Source organism: Phymastichus coffea, unplaced genomic scaffold, assembly GCF_024137745.1.
Source record: "Phymastichus coffea isolate CEN01 unplaced genomic scaffold, Cenicafe_Pcof_1.1 PCOF00026, whole genome shotgun sequence".
Lineage (NCBI taxonomy): Eukaryota > Metazoa > Arthropoda > Insecta > Hymenoptera > Eulophidae > Phymastichus > Phymastichus coffea.
The window spans coordinates 2506537-2529273 of record NW_026706837.1 but is presented as its reverse complement, the minus strand read 5'-3'; the positions used below and the strand labels follow the sequence as shown (position 1 = coordinate 2529273).

Genomic DNA, 22737 nt, shown 5'->3' with positions numbered 1-22737 from the left:
GGACAGCGCCTGGTACACGGATCAATTTCGACGCGTCGAGAGCCACCCAGAGAGATACCCGAATTGGAAGGTTGTCGGCCGGGTGATGTATCACCGAAAGCCGAGCTACGATCATCAAGGAGGAGACGGTTATGGCGACGAATGGAAACTCGTCGTGCCCCCGGAAGAACGCAAAGCGGTGTTGTTCGAAAATCATGACCTAGAGACGGCAGGACACTTGGGACGCGAGAAGACCTTCGCCCGCGTCGCCCAGTCCTATTACTGGCCGGGAATGTACACGGATGTGAAGGGATACGTCCAAAAGTGCCAGGTCTGCCAACAGTGCAAGGTCGAGCAGCGACCGCCGCGCGGGCTCATGCAGGACCGAACATGGTCTATGCCTAGGCAAGTGGTCGCGGGCGACATCGCCGGACCCTTTCCGAAGATCCCTCGAGGGCACGAATACGTCCTAGTATTCATCGACGTATTCACACGATGGGTCGAATGTATACCCATACGTAGTGCTAACGGCAAGACGATAGTGAAGGAACTTCGGGAACGGGTAATCCTACGTTTCGGCATGCCAGAGATCTTCTTGTCCGACAACGGCACCGAGTTCCGTAATCAGTTGGTGGACGGGTACCTGAGAGATCAGGGGGTAAAACGGACCTTCACCCCAACCTATACCCCGCAGGCTAACCCTACGGAAAGGGTTAACCGTACCTTGAAGACGATGATAACGTCGTATCTGCAGGGGAATCATAGGGAATGGGACCGAGCGCTACCCGAACTTATGTTCGCGTTGAATACGGCCGTCCATAGTTCCACCAGGGTTAGTCCGGCCATGCTCAATTACGGCAGACAACCGGGAGCTCCGAATACTCTCCGGAAACGGATGGACGAGCTCGCCGCACAAGAGGAGAGTTTGCTTCGAATCGGGCAATGGAACGAGCACATGCAGAATAGCCGTTCCGCCATTCAGCAAGCTCACGAGAGCGCCTCGGATGAGTCCCTGAGGCAGTCCAAGTACTACAACGCCAAGCACAGGGACCACAGGTTTAAAGAAGGTGATTGGGTGTGGAAAAGGAATCGCGTACTGTCCTGCGCGGCGCAGGGCATTTCCGCGAAACTAGCACCCAAGTTCATAGGCCCCTTTATCGTCACGAAGGTACTCGGCGCCAACTCATATCGCCTCGCCAACCAACAGGAGGAGGTCACGGAGCTAATACACGCTAAGGACCTCAAACCCTATTATGGGCAAGAGGACGATACACCGGAAGATGGATCCCGAACACGAGATGACGACGAGACCCCTACCACCGAGGGAACCGAGGCGATGAGCGTCCCGCCCAATGCGAGCGATACATTGATACACGGAAACGGGAGCGCCGACACTACAGACAATACACTCCAAAATGACGACGCGACAACTCCGAGCTCACCTCGCCGTACTCGTCATGGTCCCCCCAGCCGGATTCCACTAAATATCCCTCCTACTAACACGATGAAGCGCCCACGAGGAAGACCTCGTAAGTCCGCGCGAACTACACACACTACACAACACCGACAGATTACTCTAGCCCCTCCTCCCATCATCGGGAAGAGGTAGAGGGGCAGACCACAGAAAGCGACAACCGTGGATGCATGAAACACGGCGAACGAAGGACCTGGGAGACCGACGCCAAGGACCCCACCTTTGACTCCGGCGACGAAGGCCCTGGGCAGCCGAACAGGCGCCCACCTTCGATATCCAAAATTATTTCAGGATACTAACTCGCTGGATTATTACAGGATGCAGATCACGCTCGAACAATTCGAGCAAGCGGCAGCCGCCCTCATCGGCTTGGACTTAGGTCCTGCCGTCGAGGGGGTGGTGCGTGCCGCCCTACACCTTCTCGGCGCAAAGAAGGAGGAAGAGGAGCATGCACGGGTGCGAGTTCACGAGAGCTCGTCATCCGTGCTCATAGAGGAGCTCCCAGCGGAAGAGGCGACCGCGATGCCGTCGACGAGCCCCGGCATCGCACGTGGTGATGCCGCACCGCTGCCCGGGCCCCCAGCGGGACCAATCCCCCGGAAGGCCCCAACCTCGACCATCGGCACCCAGACGGAGGAGGGAGCCGCCGACGCGACCTGGCGCCCCAGGTTCACCAGCCAGACACCCCCGTCTGGCGGGCGGACCTGGGAGGACATAGTTGAGGGGTTGAGGGAAGTCGAGTAAGGCTGGACGATCCTCAACACCCTCAAACGGGCTATGTACGCCGAGTACGACGTGTACACAGCCGCGGGGCACCACCCGGACGATTTGGATCATTGGGATAAGGTGGTGTCCCGCCGTCGCCAGTTCGCGTCGGCAATCAGAGAGGTCCAGCAGCGCCACCGCCAGGCCATCGAGGGCCCGGCGAGTGGCAGTCCCGCGAGCCTCCCTCAGCCTCAGACCACCGGAGCCAGAACAGCGGCTCCGGAGGTCAGGTCGGGGGTCACATCGCGCCAGGGCCCGCAAACGTGCGGGGTAAACCTGGTGGTGAATGTGGACGGGAGCCAGGGTGGTCAAGCAACGGGGCCCATCCACATCAATGTGGTATTAGGCCCCGCGGGTGAGGACCCCACGGTTGAAAGACCGTTGTGGTCCGCCCCGAACCGAAGGAACGGGTTGCCTCTGACCCCCAGAGAACGCGGTCTCTCACGGGGCACCCTTTCCCGCGCTCAGTGGGAAGGGTGCAACGTATGCTACTACCCCGGTGTGACCCGCACGGACCGTTGCCCCCGTGTGCGATAACATGCCGACCTGGTCCAAGAGAGGCTGGGGTGGGAGGCGCGCGGCCGTCCTCCACTGGATGACCAGGGCGAGGAGCTACCCGGGAGACCAGCCAGGTGATATTCCCCTGCCCCCGTGGGCAGGGACACCGTCATGTTACCCGGAAAATAAATAGTGAAATGACATCACATGGATTATAACCCTTTATTATCCTTCCTCTTCTCCTCCTCGGAAGGGACAGCGCTAATGGAATTATCGTCGAGGACCCTGTAGGCCCAAACTGGAAGGGGGCTGTGACGGTAAACGTCAAATTAGCGCTGATAATATAACTTAATTGTTGCCTGTGAGGACAGCACCTACCGGCGGGGACGAAATTCGTAACTAAGGAATTCGGCACGCGAGCAGACGGAACGCCCGCGATTGAAACCGAACTAGTGAAGCGTCAACCGTCAACACGCCCGTTCGCCTTTGCTATTTCGCCATTGTCAATCCGAGTGCCGCTTGAATTAAATCACCAGTGGAATATCCAGAGCAGCAACATCCAGCCATCTACAATCGTTGCCGCCAAGGTGCCATACGATTGCCAGTTCGGAGCCAGATCAAGAGAGTGTGTGGGAGGTTTCGCCATCGAGGGCGAAACCATAACCGCGTGCGCGTGTTCGCGACCGGCGATAAACATTCAAAACTGTTCCGCTCTGTGCGAGTTATTTGTGTTTCCTTCGATCGCCTGCAATAATAAGGTAAGCTGGCCAGCTTAATTTCGCGATCGCGGTTGCATGATTGATAATTAATTTCCGATATTCGAAGCGTGCGTGTATCGGCTCTAATAACAAAGAGCAGCGAGCGTACCGGCAAAGCGTGTTGTCGATGAGCGAGCGTCAATGTAAACAAACGCGCGGGCCAACTTTGTGTAGTACTTGAATGATAATAAAAGGCTCCGTCCGTGTTATTAACAAGTAATTTTGACTCGCTCTTTTCGTATAGCTTCCACTCACTTTTCCCAGATTAGAGGACTTACTGGTTGACTGACGCACGTTTCCACATGCTCTCCGATTTATGTATTGAGCATAAATAATTACGCGCGTCCTTTTAGTATAATTGCGCGAATAAAATAATTAAACGGTTTTACGCCGTTACAATATATATATGGATTGCTATTTTTCCTGGGATCCTAGAAAAATTATTGGCATCTTTCTGGGATCCAGAAAAAATTACTGACAACTTTCTAGGTTCCAGAAAAAAATACTCACAACTTTTTGTGATCCTGGAAAAATTATTGACAACTTTCTGGGATCTTGAAAAAATGACTAGTAATTTTCTGGGATCCTGGAATATATTTTTTTCTAAGATATCCTAAATATTGTATAAAATATTGTGAATAAACAATTTAAACCAACATCAAATAATTCTTAGAAGTTGGTTTATTAGTGGATTTGAAATATCAATCTATATCCTTAATTTGTAAAAATTACTATTAACTATTTAATATCTCAAAAAAATTTGTTTCAAAATAAATTAATAGTATTTATTATTTACTTCTAAATTACTGATCTATTATCTCATGTCCCTGTCGTTCGTAACGTTGCACCCCTGTATCTTGTAAACTCAGATGCTTTCGAAGATTTAGAGTTTTCGTCACTAAATGCTCCTTCAAATTTATCGTACTTAACCCATTCTGACGTTCTGTTAGTCGTAACCCTCGAGCATCCGGATTATCAGGCCACTATTAATGAATGGAAATGATTTCATGTCCCTGTGATTCGTAACGTTGCACCAGTATGTATTCGAAAGCCAAATGCTATCGAAGGTTCAGAAGCATCGTCGCTGAATGCTCCTTAAAATTTATCGTACTTAACCCATTCTGACTATCGGTTAGAGGTAACTCTCGACCGACCGGATTATCAGGCCACTATTAATGAATGGAAATTATTTTCTCTGTATTGTGGACTACAATGCTTGGGATGGTTCAGAATCACCTTCTCTGAATACCCATTGAAATGTATGATTCCTAACCCAATAACCCAATCTAAGCTTCCTACGAGCGTAAATTTCGACTGACCGGATTATGAAGCCACTAGTAATGAAAGAAAGTAATTTCATTCTCTGTGCTTTACGTTGCTTCTCTATAGATTGTAAACTCAAATACTTCTTAAATTACAATCGCCCTCGCTGAATATCCGTTGAAATGTATGGTCCCTAACCCAATCTAAGCTTCTCTGAGCATAACATTCGGATAAAGGAATACCAAACAAATAGTAAAGAAACTAAACTATCTCATCTCCCTAAGATTTCTAACTTTGCACCAGTATGTATTATAACGTCAAATGCTATGAAAGGTTCAGTATCGTCGACGCTTAATGCGTGTTAAAATATCTCGTACTTAAACTATTCTGATTTTCAGTTAGAGGTAATTTTCGACGGATCGGATTAGATCACTATTAATGAATGGAAATTAGTTTATGTCCCTGTGATTCGTAACGTATCACATATATTATTTTTGATAGCTATATAGATTAGCAGTTATTTCTGACGTGTTTCGAATCGGTTCATCCCTCTGTTACTCCGCATTAGAATTTAATGTTCCCGTATATCGAACAAATTTTGAAACATTACGTTTCAGGTATCGAAATGCAATTGACTGTCATATATTAGACGATTGTGTTTCACTTGCTATTGGTACCCTGATACGTGTTAAAGATGGATTTTTACCCGAACGAAAATGAATCAAATAAATTTCTCCATGCAACCGTATACTGTGCCCTGAGTCAGTCTACCGCCTATTAATCGTTTTCTTATATTCAATCCAAGAATTTGATATTGTACATTGTACGAATATGATTATCCCATCCCTTATAATATAACAATAATCCTAAACTAGATCGTGGATCAAAAACTAGGATGGTTCGAAAGCTAGTTGAAATAATTTGTTGTCCTTATTATCTCGCTTTTATTATTATTATTACTATTCCAGATTACTATTATTTTTATGTACAGTATTTTTAAATATGATCAAATATTACCTCATTATTATGATTTTCCTTCTTATATACACCTTGTAAATTTATTTCACATGTTTGGCACTGACAATGTTGATTTTTATTACCAAAGAACTTATAGTCAAAAAAACAAGTTAGTTCTTCTCCTGCATGAATAAATCTTTTTGTTTCGATGTAAACAGCACTGTTGTAAGAGATGTACTTACAATTGGCAGTACATTCATGATTAACAAGTGCAACAGGTTCTACAAGGATACAAGTAACTTTTTTTCTTTAATTATACACTAAGGAAAAATCTATTCCTTTATTTATTAAGTGCTGCATTTCTTTTTCAGTTATGTTTATATTAAATCCAATAAGACTATTAATTCTTATTTTCTGAGCTATATTTTGTTTAGCAAGCATTTTAATTTGCTTTTGACTTGTTTGATATGTAGTAGATTGCTCAACAGTGACAATATAACTACGAGGGGGGGGGGTCAATAAGTCTTTACAAAATCCAAGAGATGGCGCTCGTTATGCTTAAATTATGATGTTTTTGGTAAACAATACTACTAACTAAATATCGTACAAAGTTTCAGCTCGATTCATTAAGTCGTTTTTTCGTGAGCGTTGGTTGAACAAAAAGTTATTGGTTTATTTGAAAAATGGAAAAACAGAGTTTCGAGCGGTGATAAAACTTTTTCATTTGAAAAGCCTTACACCAAAAGAAATCACAGTTGAGTTGAACGCCGTTTATGGCAAGTCTGCTCCTGTGTTTAATACTGTTTATAACTGGGTAAATGAATTTAAACGCGGCCATACAATAACAAAAGATGAACCTCATTCAGGACGCACCATAAAAGTGAGTACGCCCGAAATGGTCAACAAAATCCACGATATGATGTAGAGTGATAGAAGATTAAAATTGCGAGAATTAGTTGAAGCCACTGGGTATCAAAGGGTACAATCAAGGTTGCATGAAAAATTAGGGATGAAAAAAATATCAGCAAGATGAGTGCCGCGTTTGCTCACTGTTGAAAACAAACGAACCCGCGTGGTCACCTCTGAGGCTCTTTTAGCACGCATACTTCGTAATCCGGAAGACTTTTCGCGTCGATTCGTAACTGTAGACGAAACATGGGTACACTACTACACTTCTGAAACTAAAGAACAGTCCAAACAATGGATTACTGCAGGAGAATCAGCCCCAAAGAAGGCAAAGGCAGTAAAGTCAGCTGGCAAGATTATGGCCACGGTTTTCTGGGATGCGTATCGAATAATCTACATCGACTACTTGGAAAAGGACCAGACGGTCACTGGACAATATTATGCGTCGTTATTAGGTCAGCTGAAAGAAAAAATCAGAGAGAAACATCCTCACTATGAACAAAAAAAATGCCTCTTTCTTCAAGATAATGTTCGAGTTCACACGTGTTAAGTTTCGATGGAAAAAATTAACGATTTAAAGTTTGAATTAATTGACCACCCGCTATATTCGCCTGATTTGGCTCCCAGTAACTTTTTTTTATTTCCTAAACTTAAAAAATGGCTTGCCGGACAACGATTCACGTCGAATGAAGAAGTCATCGCCGAAACAAATGCCTATTTGGAGAGTTTTCAGAAATAATATTTTTCCGATGGCTTAAGGGAGTTGTACAGGAAATAGAATTGATGGATAGCAAAATACCAAACTTTGCAGAATGTTGAAAAATAGTAAAATAATGACTTACACAAATTTTCAAGGGCCGAGGTTAGCTTGAACAAGAGTTATTCGCGATTTCTTTTTGTGCTCCACGCGTCAATTTAACATGGAGTTTTATGAGAAGTCGTAGAGTTTACTGCACATTATCATCGATATTTCTGTAACTGATGGATAGGTTGAATCGAAATGGAGATAGTAGGTAGAAGGATATCTGAGGATTATTTATTAGCTTTAATAATTAGTGAAGCTTACTTCTTTCAGTAAAGATAAATGTAATAAGTAGTACTGAAAACGGTTTCAGACAGTTATCTTACACGACATGGCAACGCCGCGCGAATTGGGTTATGTGCGCGCACTTTGAAATTGAACGAAACAAACAACTCTGGCAAACTCTGCAGGCTTTGATCATTTATATTTGAAATGATGAAGTAATTAACTAACTCATGCCAATTAAATAATAGATTCAGTAATAATATTATAAACAAATGTGAAAACATTTTTATTATTCATAATATCACTTTACAAGTGTTGTTTTTTAAGATGAAATGCAAGAAGTACACATACGAGGTGTGTTCAAAAAATAACGAGAATTTTCGTTTTATGAAAAAAATATTTATTTATTCATCTACATTAATGTTGTTGCCTTCAAAGTAGTCCCCTTCGGATACAATACACTTATGCCAACGCTTTTTCCAATCCTCGAAACACTTTTGAAACTCGATCTTTGTAATAGCTTTTAGCTCTTTCAGCGATTCGCTTTTGATGTCATCTATGCTTGTAAAACGACGGCCTTTTAATGTTCTCTTTATTTTTGGAAATAGAAAAAAGTCACATGAAGCCATATCTGGCGAATATGGAGGCTGAGGCATCGTTACAGTTTCGTTTTTGGCCAAAAATTCACGAACAAGCAATGAAGTGTGAGCAGGCGCATTATCGTGGTGCAAAAGCCATGAATTGTTTTGCCACAAATCCGGGCGTTTTTTTCGGATTGCTTCACGCAAACGACGTTGAACTTGTAGGTAGTACTGCTTATTGATTGTTTGACCTTGTGGCAAGAATTCATAATGCACTATGCCATTAAAATCGAAGAACACAGTGAGCATAACCTTCACATTCGACCGCACTTGTCGAGCCTTTTTCGGTCTTGGCGATCCAGAATGCCTCCACTGGGACGATTAAGCCTTAGTTTCGACATCATATCCGTAAACCCATGTTTCGTCACCTGTTATAACACGTTTTAGTAGTTCTGCATCGTTATTGACTTCATTTAGCGACTCCTGAGCAACTTCCATTCGCCGCTGTTTTTGTTCGAAATTCAACAATTTTGGAACGAATTTTGCTGCCACACGTTTCATACCCAAAACATTCGAAAAAATTTGATGGTATGAGCCAACTGATATGCCAACATCATCAGCGACTTCTCTGATTGTGATTCGGCGATCGTTCATAACCATTTCTTTCACTTTTTTCACGTTTTCATCGGTTGTTGATGTGCTTGGGCGTCCGGGTCGTTCGTCATCTTCAACGTTTTCGTGGCCATCTTGGAAACGCTTATACCACTCATAAATCCTTGCTTTACTCATAGCAGACTCACTATATGCCTTTGTTAACATTTGACAAACTTTACTACACCTTATTTCATTTTTTACGCAAAATTTAATACAAATTCTTTGATCCATTTTTTTTCACAAACGAAAATCGCCGAGCTCGAAAAACACGTCTAACGTTAGCGGCTGCCACTTTAAAAGTAAGCAATGAATATTGCTGAAAATTTTATCGTACTTCAGGGGCATGTGTACCAACATAATAAAAAAAAATTTTATACAAGCGGACTCTCCAAACCCGCGAAATTTAAAAATTCTCGTTACTTTTTGAACACACCTCGTACATACAGAGTCTTTATAATTTTTTAAATCTACTAATATTTGAGTTGTAATAACAATAGCATCACATGAACATTGCTGAATTATACATTTTTTTAAATTAAATTATTCAATAATTTGACGATAATAATTTGATTATTAACATTATTGAATAAATCACTTTTGCAGCTTATCAATAATTAATACTTGCTTTTCAAGCAATTAATAATTTTGTATATAACATTTTTATTGTTCGTTACACGGACCTTGCCGTTTTTATCACGGCCTGATAAACGTGATAACCCGTCATATCCTTCTTGTTTATAATTATCAATAATCATATCTACACTAATATCACATGCGATCATTTTTTTTCTCATTTGTACTGATGTGCAGGTTTTCAGTTCGTCGTATAATTTCATATTGGATTGACACTTATTAGTCAAAACAATTTTATCTTTCGCAGCAGACCATTGTACAGCACGATTTTTTATTTCATCGTTAGTAATTTTCAACTTGGTTAAAATTTTGTTTAATATTGCTATATCATCTAAAGCATCATGAGCTGCATAACCTTCTATCTTCAAACGTGCAGCAATATTTTGTAGTTTGTTATGCCCAGCACCTTTTATATTTGACATACCACGTACGATAGGTAATGTATCTGAAAATCCGAAAACAATACTTTGAAAATACTTGGTCAAGAAAGTTTTATCAACACCCTTTATCAATCTGGGGCAATCAAAAGCACAGTTATAAGCTGTCAAAACGCACTTTTTTTTAAATGCAAATAAAAATTGATATAGCCCTATCAGTGCCTCTTGTAGAGTGACTGCAACAACCTTTTTTCCATGGGCTCTCATGCAACCATCAATAAATGTTAAGCCATGTACCTCGCTAGATTTATCAGAAATTTTTTTAGTAGGTTTAATGTAAGTACTAAAATCATATTTTTCATGTTTTGCAGCAATTTGTAATATATCACAGTCGCCAGATAAACTTCCCGTCTCTAAATCGAATAATACAACAATGACTTCTGAGGATTCCTTTATAGAAGCTACTTTAATACTCGCTGTTATATTATCCACCAAAAAAGCTTTGGATTTATAAGTAGTATCCTCCGTCAATTCAACTTTATGCCTAAGTTCCGACTTTTGCTGTTTTAATAATAAACGTCGCCGCTTGAAAGTAGTAGTATTAGCTTTAGTATATCTTTTTTTATGATATGTATCTACATTTTCATAGTATTTCCTCAGTTTTTTCGTTGGAGATGAATTACAATTATGCAATAATTGTATTAAAAACTGTTCACCTTCATTTTTCTTCAATACAGCCAAGCCAACTCGAGTATTATATGATATCGAAGTACCATATAAGTGTGCTTTGGGAGCTTTACTTGCGACCATGGCATTAAATCTCTCATTAGTATTGCTTTATACTCCTGCAGCGAAGCTACTAGCTTTATTGGCCATCACGTCGAAAATATCTACAAGATAATCAAATAAATAGGGAACTTGAAACCCTTCTCCAATAGCTGAATGCTTATATGCTTCGGGATCTTCAGAATAGCGACACCAATCTCCGCACTGTCGATGTATATTGAAAGAATGGTATGGGATATTCCTAATCGCATCAGCCAATTTGCCAATATCGCCTTTATTCTGCGCTACGGCATAGTTGAAACACTTACTGAGATATTTGATGCTGTTGGAATTCAATTCCTTAAATTTTTTAATATTTTTATATAACTGCGAAGTTAATGTGTTAGCAGTGTAGTTGGTATCATCTCGCTTGACTATTTCATAATCTACAGCATTACGAGCTGACTGGATGGCACAAGAATCACAATCTCCTATGAAAATTCCAAGCTGTATTTTAGTCTTCGACAAAATTTGATTACTTTCACCGACTAGCATAGCAGCTGCTCTTGGCTCCATTGCCTTTGCGCTTCCTACAAAATTCTTTTTGCAAGCATGATCATTTTTGTCATGTTCGATATCACATAACCGGCATTTCCTGTTCAAGATTACTTGTGTTAATATTTTTTCTGAAAAAAAGCCTATTATGCCTGCTGTGCCAGATAAACTGTCATAGCTTCTTCCTGAACCTTTAGTAGGCCACCCCATATCGAAGGATCCTGTTACTCGAACGATATTATTATATCGAACGGAATATTTTTATTCTCTTTGTCATGAACCGATGAGCCAGGAAATAAAAAATCATCTTGCAAATTTTCAGGCCTGAAAATGTCGGAGAAAAAATAATGTAGACGTCGCAGATTTTTTAAATTTCATTCTAATTTCTTTATTACGTAAAAATCAAAATATATTGTGTATAGATCAGTTATTTCATGATTAAGCTTAAAAAATTGCAATCAATTATATTATCGATTATTCTTATATACTTTATTATGTACGTTAGAAAGTAGCTTAATTTTATAAATCACGAGAAGAAAATATATCTTTAAAAATTAAATGAATAACAAAAAAGTCGTGTACAATCAGAAAAACTGGCGTAATATTAAAAGTGAATCGTAGTTTTCTTACATTGAAGTTACGATACGTAAAAAATTGTAAATTTGATCTCACATAAAAAAAAGATTATAAAATGAGATACATGAGTGATTCATTAACGGAGTCACCAACAGTTTTTTAAACAACTTACAATAACTTTTTCAGCTTTTCAGAATTTTCTATAGTTCATCTTCTTTCTTCTTGAGCAGCATTTAGGCAATTTTTTTCAACCAGTTCATCTACAAGTTTTCCAACTTCTTTTTCATGGGTTTTGAATGTATTTGGATTCATTGGGGAAACACCAATTACAGCAAGAAGTTTGTTCAATGAAGTACGGCCCCCTCCTCCGTTGAGAGTACCTGCGATAAACAATCGAGTGAGAATAGATAACAAACAATATTTTGTAAACAACGTATGCAATGACTTTATACTGTAGGCGTATGTGTAGCAAGAGTAAATCGCATTATTTATATGCTGTTAGTATATGTGTTTAGTTACTATACAATAGGTATAGTACATACAATCCTTACTTACCGAGAACAGCTTTCGTATTAGAGTTGAAGGTTTTTCCCTGCGATGCTCCAATATTGTGCTGTTTGTCTGTGGTGACGTCGTTAGTGAAAAAACATTTTCGGCATTCAACGTAGTAGGTAGCTCCCAAACCAGAAGCGACGCAACTTTTTGCGTCCAGCAGTGATAATATATTGCAGCATTTTTTGCAAATTAGTTGACGAGCAGTTTCTTCAACATTTATGATTCTGTAGCCTTCATCTTTGAGGTCAATAAACTTTCGGTTCGATCTTAGATTCAAATGAGATTTTGTATCAAATGCTAGGTTATGTAGTTCACTGTTCTTCGTTCCGTATATTGAACGGACATTTCTCCCAGATTTTTGCTGATTCAAACGAGCATTGTAGACTTTTTCAGAAACGCGTTTACCTTTCCAATATAATCTTTTTATTTTTTCTTTAGGCATACTAATATCGGAATATTCTGACTAGGTTTCGATTTTGTTTACACGAGCTGCACAAATGGTATACACGGACACGCGACACATGCTTGAAAAAGCGACGTTGCCAGATCGAGTACTACTTGAGACACTTAGGAGTCAAGCTTTATTATGACTACTACGGTGCCTGTACAACTCCCTTAAAAAAACTGGAAAGCCGTTTAATAAAATATATCGACCTTCAAGGAGATTATGTTGAAAAATAAAAAAAAATTACATAGGGGCAATACTTAGGCAAAACTTTTTTTTCCTTCTTTTTGTAAAGACTTATTGACCCCCCCTGGTAGCATTAATGAAATTTAAATAAATTTCTAAATAATCAAATAATTTAGTTTCATCAGTAAGATCAGAAATTTTTCCACAATTTATATAAGTTAATAAATTGGAAAAAATAGCTTTAAAATTTGCTTGATTTAATGATTTGATAATCAAATTATTGTAAGAAAATTCTTCATTTTTCGATGCTTTAATAAAATCTGTTGGATCCAATATATATATTTGCATGCATGAAAACTTCAAATAATTGTCTAAAATTAACTTTTTGGCTATACTATCAAAAAGTAGCCGAATTTTTCCCTGAAGTTTCAATAATACTTTTGGTATGTTCATAATCGAATTACTAGTTTCTAAATTCAATAATAATTTTAGAAACAACTCGATTTTAGATAAAATTTTTTCACGTTATATTGTTCAAAGTTAAAACAATTATGTACATATTTTTTCAATGTTGTTGTTTTACGAGGATCCTAGAAACTCTGCTTGTATTTTTCAAGGATCCTAGAAAGTGTGCATGAGTTTAGTTTCAGGATCCAAGAAAAAATTGAATGCATTTTTCTGGCATTCTGGAAACTATTAATTCATATAGAACTTTTCTGGGACATCCCAGAAACACGCAAAAATCCCAGAAAGTGTCATTCTGTTGTGACGTTGTGGCAACGACACATCTCAGGTGCACCTGAGGCTTGGCGCAGTCTCAGGGTTCTGTTGTTGCTAGTCTGCGATTTCTCGCATAAACTAGCGGGATCACCAATCGAAAATTAATAAAATCGAGGGGCATAGTGTCACTAAACCTATACTTCTGCTGTTGGATTCCAATCAATAGTTGTAATCCGAGAGCGCGAAGGATCCTATGTCCTATCAATAGGAGAACCCGGTTTGCCTATTACAAATTGTACTTGGAGCTTATCAAAAGTAGTCTCTAAATACGAAAAAGAGAAGAATTTTCGAATTACGAGCTATTTCTGAGATAGAGGAAAGATAGATAAGTTACGAAAAAAATTAAAAGTTTTATTTGCTTACTCTATTTTTATTGAAACTTGACACCTTTTAACTTGTGGGTCCTAATTCTGTATTAGTCGATTTTATTTGTCCCGCTTCTTGAGCTTCTTGGCTGCTTAGCTTTTTTGATTCACTTCTTGTCTGCTTGGTTGCTTGACTCACTTCTTGGCTTGATTCTTGTTTGGGATCTGACTTCTTGGTGCTGATTCCTGTGCTTGCTTCTGCATTGGTATTCAAACTCTCTCTCTTTCACACACTCTGCCTTTTGGGTATTGTGCAACCCCTTTTATATCAGGTGGGTGGTTGGATGGTGAGACCCTCTTTCAGCCTCTCGGTTTCGAAAGGAGTGGAGCAAGCAATGATGTGTTGATTGGTCCGTTTGTTTCTTCTAATTTTCCTTGCTGGATTTTCGGGCCCTGATGGGGGTGCGGACGTAAGGGTACAGGCCTTAGCTCATGAGATGGCTCTTCGAGTATCATTCGCAGCCAAGATTAGTTTAAAATTTTGTAATTATGAATTAAGGTTGTACCGGCATGAGTTTTTTTTTATAACTTTGGCAACCTTACTTCCTATGCTAAAGCATTGGAAGTAGTGCCAACGGTAGATAAAAAAATTCACGTTACTAATATGGGTTCAGTTGGTGGTTGCGAACGACGGCAACATCGCTAGTCAGCTGCTCGCGTGTCTATGTTATTATTGTGCGACCGCGAGTACAACATAACCTGAATCAGCACTATCTAATCATTTATCGTTTGATTAAAATTCTGATCTATTGTGCAATGAGTATTATTCCGGAAAAGAAGATTTTCCGATGGAAAAATAAGAATGTCAGTGAAAAAGTGTTTCTGCATCGAATGAAAGTACGAGTAACTTTGCAGAAAAAATGGGCAGAACAAAAAGACGAAGCAGAAACTCCAGTAATTGCGGAAAAGCGGCCGAGGATCGGAACTCGCATCGTAAATATGGATGTTTTGAAAGCTGCCATGAAGTGTAGGAGTTGCAAAAACACATTGTCTTTAGATAATATTGTGCAGCAAGAGCACAAAGGAGCTGCAGATATTTACCGCATTATTTGCGACTATTGCTCTTTTGTAAATGTTGTCCTGACTAGCGATCATTGTATCGAAGAAAAGGGAAAAAAAAATTACAATCTGAACTGTAGAATCGCTCTTGGTAAGTGTAGTTTAGAATACAATTTGTTATTAAGAAACAAAATGATAATCAAATTAGTATTTCTTGAAAAATGAAGTGTTCATATGCGATTATTTTTTTAGGATCTATAAATTCCGGAATAGGATGCAGTCAACTCAATAAATTTTTCGCCGATTTAAATGCACCGACGATTGATGATTACAATTTCAAACGGCATGAGAGGATTGTTGGTTCTCAAATCGAGAAAATTGCCAAAGATAGTTCCCGGGAGGCTGCTAAAGTTGAAAGAGAACTCGTTTTGAATAACGTTGATAAGCTATCTAAAATGATGTAATTTTGAATTTCGAGCTAAAGGATTTTATCATGTATTTCTAATGTTCTTTACCGCGTTATTATCAGTAAATAATTCAATTTTGAATAATCAATTTTTTGACATATTTATGCAGGAAATCCTATAGATTTTTTTATAAATTCTAATCACTTTTTATGTTTTTATTAAGCTTATTCGATTTTTATTAATTTAACCATCGTGTACTCGAATGCTATAGGAAGATTTTAGAAAAGAAAATGATATACTGTATACAATTGCATGTGAATAAAATGTAAAGAAAAAAAAGAGAAGCTTAAAAAAAATGTTGATCGAATTTTTATCAATTATACATTAATTATTATAATCTTGTTTCTTGTTAACAGACCTAGGAATCTTGGCAAAAGTTTCATTTTACCTGACTTGACAAATGTAAACAATGGACTGAAATTGTACGAAGAACCATCATTCACCAAATCCTGGACATTCGATGCCAAATTCCATGAAATAAATTCTTTAGAAATCTTTCCGCTACAAACCATCCCGATCTTTTCCTTGACAAGACGTTTACACTTTGAATTTTCAAATGATCGAATTGAAGTCTCGTACAAAGGTCGCGTTAGAATTGGTGGGTCGTATGATATGGCATAGTTTAAATGAGGAGCAGGTCGTAATTACGACAGTTTGAGTGGATACGGCTGTCTCTTTGGTTTTTTCACAGGTAATATAATCGATTACGGAATTAGAAATCGAAAATGCAAAAAATGTAGTTTAGGACATCTACCGGAAGATCATGATTGTCGAAAAAATTATAGTAGACCTGCAAAAGGAATGGAAAGTGACTTGGCCCTAGCTCTTACTTGCGATAGTGATATTTTAAAAGAGTTTAATTTGGAGGTCGGGATTCTCATTGGCGATAATGACTCGGCGTCGATCGCAAAAATTCGCGGTCATAGTGAACATCCTATTGTGAAATTGTCGGACTCGAATCACACTGGAAAAGGATTGACCAGTCAACTTTTCAAATTGAAAACAAAGCACAAGCAAGCATTGACTGTTGATGCAATAGATTATTTGAAGCGATGTTTTTCATATGCAGTCAAACAAAATGAAGGAGATACCTGTAAAGTAGCTGATGCCATTCGAGCAATTCCTCTTCATGCTTACAATATCCATGACAAATGCCTTGGATCTTGGTGTCGTTATAAAGAAGAAAAAGAAAACTACGAACACACTACTATTCCTGGAGACTTCAAGAACGAGTCGTTACGCAAAAGTCTTATTGAGTTGTTCGATTCCATCGCATCAAAAGCTGAAAAATTCTCTCATGGGGCATCAACTCAACTAAATGAAAATTTTCATCACGTGACGACGAGTCGTGAGCAAAAGACGAAATGTTATGGATTGAGCGAAGCTGGTTATTTCAAGGTAGCTGCATCGGTTTGCAGTATAAATATTGGGCCGTCATTTCCGAAAAAACCATAGCAGCTGCACTAAATTTGTCCCCTACCAGTAAAAGTTCCTCGAAATTTTACAATTTACAGTCCCTCCAGCGATCTAGAAGACGCGAAAAGATTCGCACAAAGGAGTTCAAAGCACGTCGGCGGACGCTTCAAACTGAACGGAACGCTTTAAAATATCGTCTTGAGCGTGAAGAAGGGGAATCTTACATACTGGGAATGGGATTTATTGATGAAGAATGTACGCCTTCTTTGGAATCATCCGTAGAGACTATCGAGAGACTTCTCATAAGCACTTTTCGGTATAGCCTTGAGCTCTTCCAGCGATGCAGTCTTTATCTCTTTAATCGTTGAAAATCTCCGTCCTTTCATAGGTCTCTTTAGTTTTGGAGACTCTTTAGTTTTAGAACAAGAAAAAGTCACATGGGGCCAAATCCGGTGAATATGGTGGCTGAGGCATGATTGTGGTGTTGTTTTTGGCCAAAAAATCTCTCACAAGCAAAGATGAGTGAGCAGGGGCATTATCGTGATGCAAAAGCCATGAATTGTTTTTCCACACTTCTGGGCGTTTTCTTCGTATTGCTTGACGCAAACTTCAAGATAATACTGTTTATTGACCGTACGTCCATATGGTAAGAACTCCTGATGCACCACGCCATGGTAATCGAAGAAAACAGTGAGCAAAACTTTGACATTCGATCGAACTTGGCGTGCTTTTTTCGGTCTTGGCTCATCTGGGCTCTTCCATTGGGATGATTGGACTTTGGTTTCGATATCATAACCATATACCCATGATTCGTCACCAGTTATGACCCTTTTGAGTAAATCTGGGTCGTCGTTGATGTCATTCAACAGTTCTTGAGCGATGCTCATGCGACGGTTCTTTTGGTCAAAATTTAGCAATTTCGGAACAAACTTCGCTGACACAAGTCTCATGCCCAAAACGTTAGAAAAAATTTCATGGCACGAGCCAAGCGATATACCAACATCCTCAGCAACTTCTCTGATAGTGATTCGACGATTTTCCAGAACAATTTTCTACACTGCTTGAACGTTTTCATCAGTTGTTGACGTGCTTGGGCGTCCAGAGCGAGGCTCGTCATTGGCATCTTCCCGGCCATCTTGGAAGAGTTTGTACCACTTGTAAACATTTTTTTTACTCAGAACAGCTTCACCGTATGCCACCGTCAATATTTCAAGTGTTTCGGAGCACTTTATTTTATTTTTTACACAAAATTTGATGCAAATCCTTTGATCCATATTTTTCGATAGCAAGAAATCGCCGAGCACGCAAAACACTTATAACCTTTACCCATCTCACAACCAAACAAAAATGCTATACACTTGAAACTTGGTACAGATGTTCGGGAAGAGTGTAGAAAATTATTTCTGATATATTGTTGAAGTTAAAATATTCAAATTAAAAAACATTATTTAATAATTTCTAATGCCTAATTTCTAGTTGGAAAGGGAAAAATTCGTTAGTCATGATGAGAACAGGATACAGACGAGATGTTATGGCCCTCTTCTCTTATCGACATTTCGGCGCCCACGTTTTCGGAGTCTGCATGCACTTTGTATGCAAGTGCGAGGGTGCGAGGGGCGGAAGAGCGTAATAAAAAAAGGAATGCACGCTTAAATAAATTTGGACTATAGATTTTATTGCTATTTGGAGATTGTCAAGGAAAATTTCCCTGCGACACTTGACTCGGTTCCCACAGCTCATGGGAAACGGTTTCAACTCTGCCATTAATCTTAATACTAAGAAAAAATTATTCCCTTGAAATTTGAAAGTTGAAATCATATGACCCGCCGTCACACTGTCGTCGAAATCATCCCAGAACATCGCAAGGTGTATATATGTTTATGATTTTTTTATGATATATATGTATATATGATTTTTTTATATATGACTTTTTATATTTTATATATATATATTTTTTTTTTCACAATTTGAAATTTTTATTCATTTAATTCCAACGTATTGAAGCATTCTCGAAAGATTTTTCCAATATTTTTGCACTTCATTATAAGAAGCTATTTGACTATAGATTTCAATGCATCAAAAGATTGAGAAGTATAGCTTAACGGAAAGTCCTTGAATGATCTACAATAACAAATGCAAAGGAATTTCGTTTGGTCAAGTACATTCTTGATTAAAAATCGTCTTAAGTTTTATAAATTGAAGAATATACAAATTATATATAATTTTTCTTTAGATATATTTTGTTTTGTGAATGTTATCAATTTTGTAGATTGTTGTGGGAAATTCTGATTTTTGTTTCGAGAGAAAATAATTTTTTCTACATTTCACAGCACTTTGTACGGCGTTTTTTAAAAATTGAATTGTCACGAGTATTCAAAGTTACATTTCAATAAATGATCCCTTATTTTTCTAAAATTTCCGTAGTCAACAATATTGAAATAAGTATACGTAAGTAAAAACTAAGCTTTATAGGCTTTTTTTCAGCGTTAGAAAAATGTTAGACAATTTTTGATGCCAGATTTGGATTTATAGTAGCAAATTGTATAAAATACTGTGCTTTGAAATTAATTTTGAAACGGTTAAGACTGGCAAAAGTAGAAAAAAATCGTAAAAATTTTGTTGCATCAAGTTTCGAAGGTCATTTGAAAGTCATATAATAGAACTATCGTCTTTATAGTATTTTTCTCGGATTGTACATCAGTCTCGGTTTCATTAGCTCCCCGGCTCATATTTTTGGCTTCATTCTGAGCTGAGATATTTGATTTTTTCACACTTAAAAAAAAATGGTCCATAGTGCGCCACCTCCATCTACTATATCGGTCAGCGAGCCTCAACGAAAAATAATGTGGCGAGTTGCGCCACAGTTAGTGAGCCAGAGATTCTCTATTCCACCATTGTAATGACAGATGCGCTTGACAATTGAGTCTCTGCATGTGCGCAGCAGAGTCGCTTCATCGTAGTCGCATATTCGGTGAAAGAGCCTTTTATACCACGTTGATGATTTCCATCTTGTCATCCATATTAGCGTCTTCATCGATTTTTCTTGGGCTTTTTGTAATCTTGTACAATGTGGTCAACCTTTTTGCACTTAGAACACTCGTTCTCCGAATCGTATTGTCTTGTGTCTCACTGTCTGTTGCTTGTTGCAATGAGTGTGGCGATTTCTGTCTTCTCATCCTCTTTGTCATCGATGTTCCGTCTTTTCTCTTTCAACAACCTTTCATGTAGCTGATAAAGCGTCTGTTTTTCTTCAGCTACACTCTTCTATGCTACCACAAAATAATCGAAATATTGCGGTAGTCTTCCGAGAATTTTAGCCATGACGGATGCATCGGAGATCTCTTTCAGATCACCGAGTTTCTTAACAATGTGCTACATACGTGTCTCATACGTTGCCACTGACTCTTTCTCCTCCATCTTTGACGCATGAAATTTCTGGAGTAGTGTCATTTTGTTCGAGCCTGAATTTTCTTCGTAAAGGCTATTTAGTTTTATCGAAATTTCATGAGCAGACTTACATGTAATAATTTGATCCTTAAGCGACTTTGTCAAAGTTTTCAAAAGATGCTCGGCTCCGTCGAATTGGCTTTTCCCCATTTCTTCATCCCTTCCGCGTCTAGGAATCTAATTTGTGCCATCAACAATGTCGAACACGTCCACTGCAATGAACACATGCTCCATTTTGAATTTTCAGATATGAAAGTCAGTTCCATCGAACTACATGACGAATTTTATTTATAAAATATCGGCCATTTGTGCTTGTCGTTACTTGTGGAATTTTACTGAAGGGGATCTGCGACGAACTTTCTCGCTTGATACTTTGAGCCAAGAGCATTACACTCAGTTACTACTTTTACTGTCTTATGAGTTGATCTGGGCCCATAACATTTTGTTATTTATTTTTTAGGTTATGAGTTCTTGAATGAGTAAGAAGTGGAATTAACAATACAGTAATGAAATATGTTTATTATAGCAACAACATAGAATCCTCAGAATTGATTACGTTGCGTGAGTGCGAGAGATGAGCATCTGTAAGGCTAGCTATGGATTTCGCGCCGAGCGCGCTGCTCGTCGGGAAAAAAGCGAAGGGAGTGCAGCTAACATCAAACATAATCCATCACTGCCACATACTCACATACGTATATTCGTTCATTGCAACATCACATAAAATATTTGAATTCAGTAATTGATAAATTGAAAAAAGAAAAGAAAGAGAATGCTAGATTAATGAAAAATAAAACGGAACAACTTAGAAAATGAAAAAATCGATTAAATTCAAAAGTAGAGAAAAATTGAAATATTTGTGATCTATTAAAACAAGAAAATGTCAGTGAATTTCAGGAAACTTTCATTATAATACATTTTAAACCCAAATTTAGCGTTTGAGTCTTTTAAATTATTGAGTTTATTCTCAACTGTGAGCAAGCGCAGTACTTACGTTGTTAAAATTTTTTGCACCTCAATTTTTCATGCAAAATTTACGCAACTTTATCTTATAATATGCCTCTGGTCTCAACTTATTTGTGCACTTTGATCGTGGATCACTTAAAATCATATCATGGATTTTCTTAATCACGTCGGAAGCAGTTACTTCCAACGGGCATCTTGAACGATGTTCATCTTTTATGGATGTACGGTCATGTTTAAACTCATTCACCCAATTGTAAATAGTTGCAAACATGGGCAGATTTACTGTGAACTTTATTCAATTCAGCTTTGATTGTTATTCGTTCTTTTTGTTAAACCTTTTAAATAGAATTGTTTCACTACCACTGGGAACTCGCTTTTTTCCATTGTTAACGATAAACAAAAATTATTTATTTTGATCGACGATAAAAACAAAATCTCTTTGTGGATCTGGCTGAAAATTTGGCAATACGTATTTCTGATAGAAGTGATGCTTGCTGTTGCATCGTAAGTTGTGAAGCTTTTGCGTGCCATGTTTTGAATTTTCTTACTGAACAACCTTCGTATATGTCTATTCGCCTGTAAGATTTTACTTTTCGAGAAAGAGATATGATATATATTCATATTTTTCTTAAATATTAAATGTTATTTAGAATTAAGTTAAAATATTTATTTATAGTTATATATTACATTTTTATAGTTATATATTACATTTTTCAAAGTAACTCTAAACTATTTGTTTTTTTCGATATAATCTTCATTATGTGCTTTGAAATTCATTAATCTCATTTTTCGTTTCTCGCAAAGCCTTTTAACATTTTATGTTTTATATTAAAATGTTTTTATTATTTTTTAGTAAATTCAAAGCTCCCGTTCCTGATAAAAGTTATGGCAGAGGTAGAGATTGGAACGTAGATTTGATTCCAAAATTTCTGATGGCTAATGGACTTCTAGTTAAACTTTTAATACATACAGGAGTTACACGTTATGTAGAATTCAAATCTATAGAAGGATCTTATGTTTACAAGTCTGGAAAGATATCAAAAGTTCCAATCGATCAACAAGAAGCTTTGTCCAGCGATCTAATGGGTATTTTTGAAAAGAGGCGCTTTAAAAACTTTTTAGTATGGGTTCAAAATGTACAAGAAGACGATCCGAAGACGTGGGATGGATTTGATCCATTCAAAAATCCAATGAGTGCTTTGTACAGCAAATTTAATTTAGACAGAAATACACAAGATTTTACAGGACATGCTTTAGCTCTATACAGGTACTATATTACTTTTTATTTTATATTACTTGTATATACGAGGGTCGTTTGAAAAGTCCGTGCAAAAATAAAAACTGCT

General features: G+C 38.4%; 1 protein-coding gene across 1 annotated transcript in view; it reads left to right on the top strand.

Annotated features, from left to right (window-relative positions):
• Nucleotides 1–22737, top strand: part of LOC131675575 (rab GDP dissociation inhibitor beta) — a 259622-nt gene that overhangs the window by 45288 nt on the left and 191597 nt on the right. Inside the window, exon 2 of the mRNA XM_058954602.1 lies at nucleotides 22245–22658. Coding sequence (XP_058810585.1) covers nucleotides 22245–22658 — 414 coding nt within the window. The remainder of the gene's footprint in view (nucleotides 1–22244; nucleotides 22659–22737) is intronic.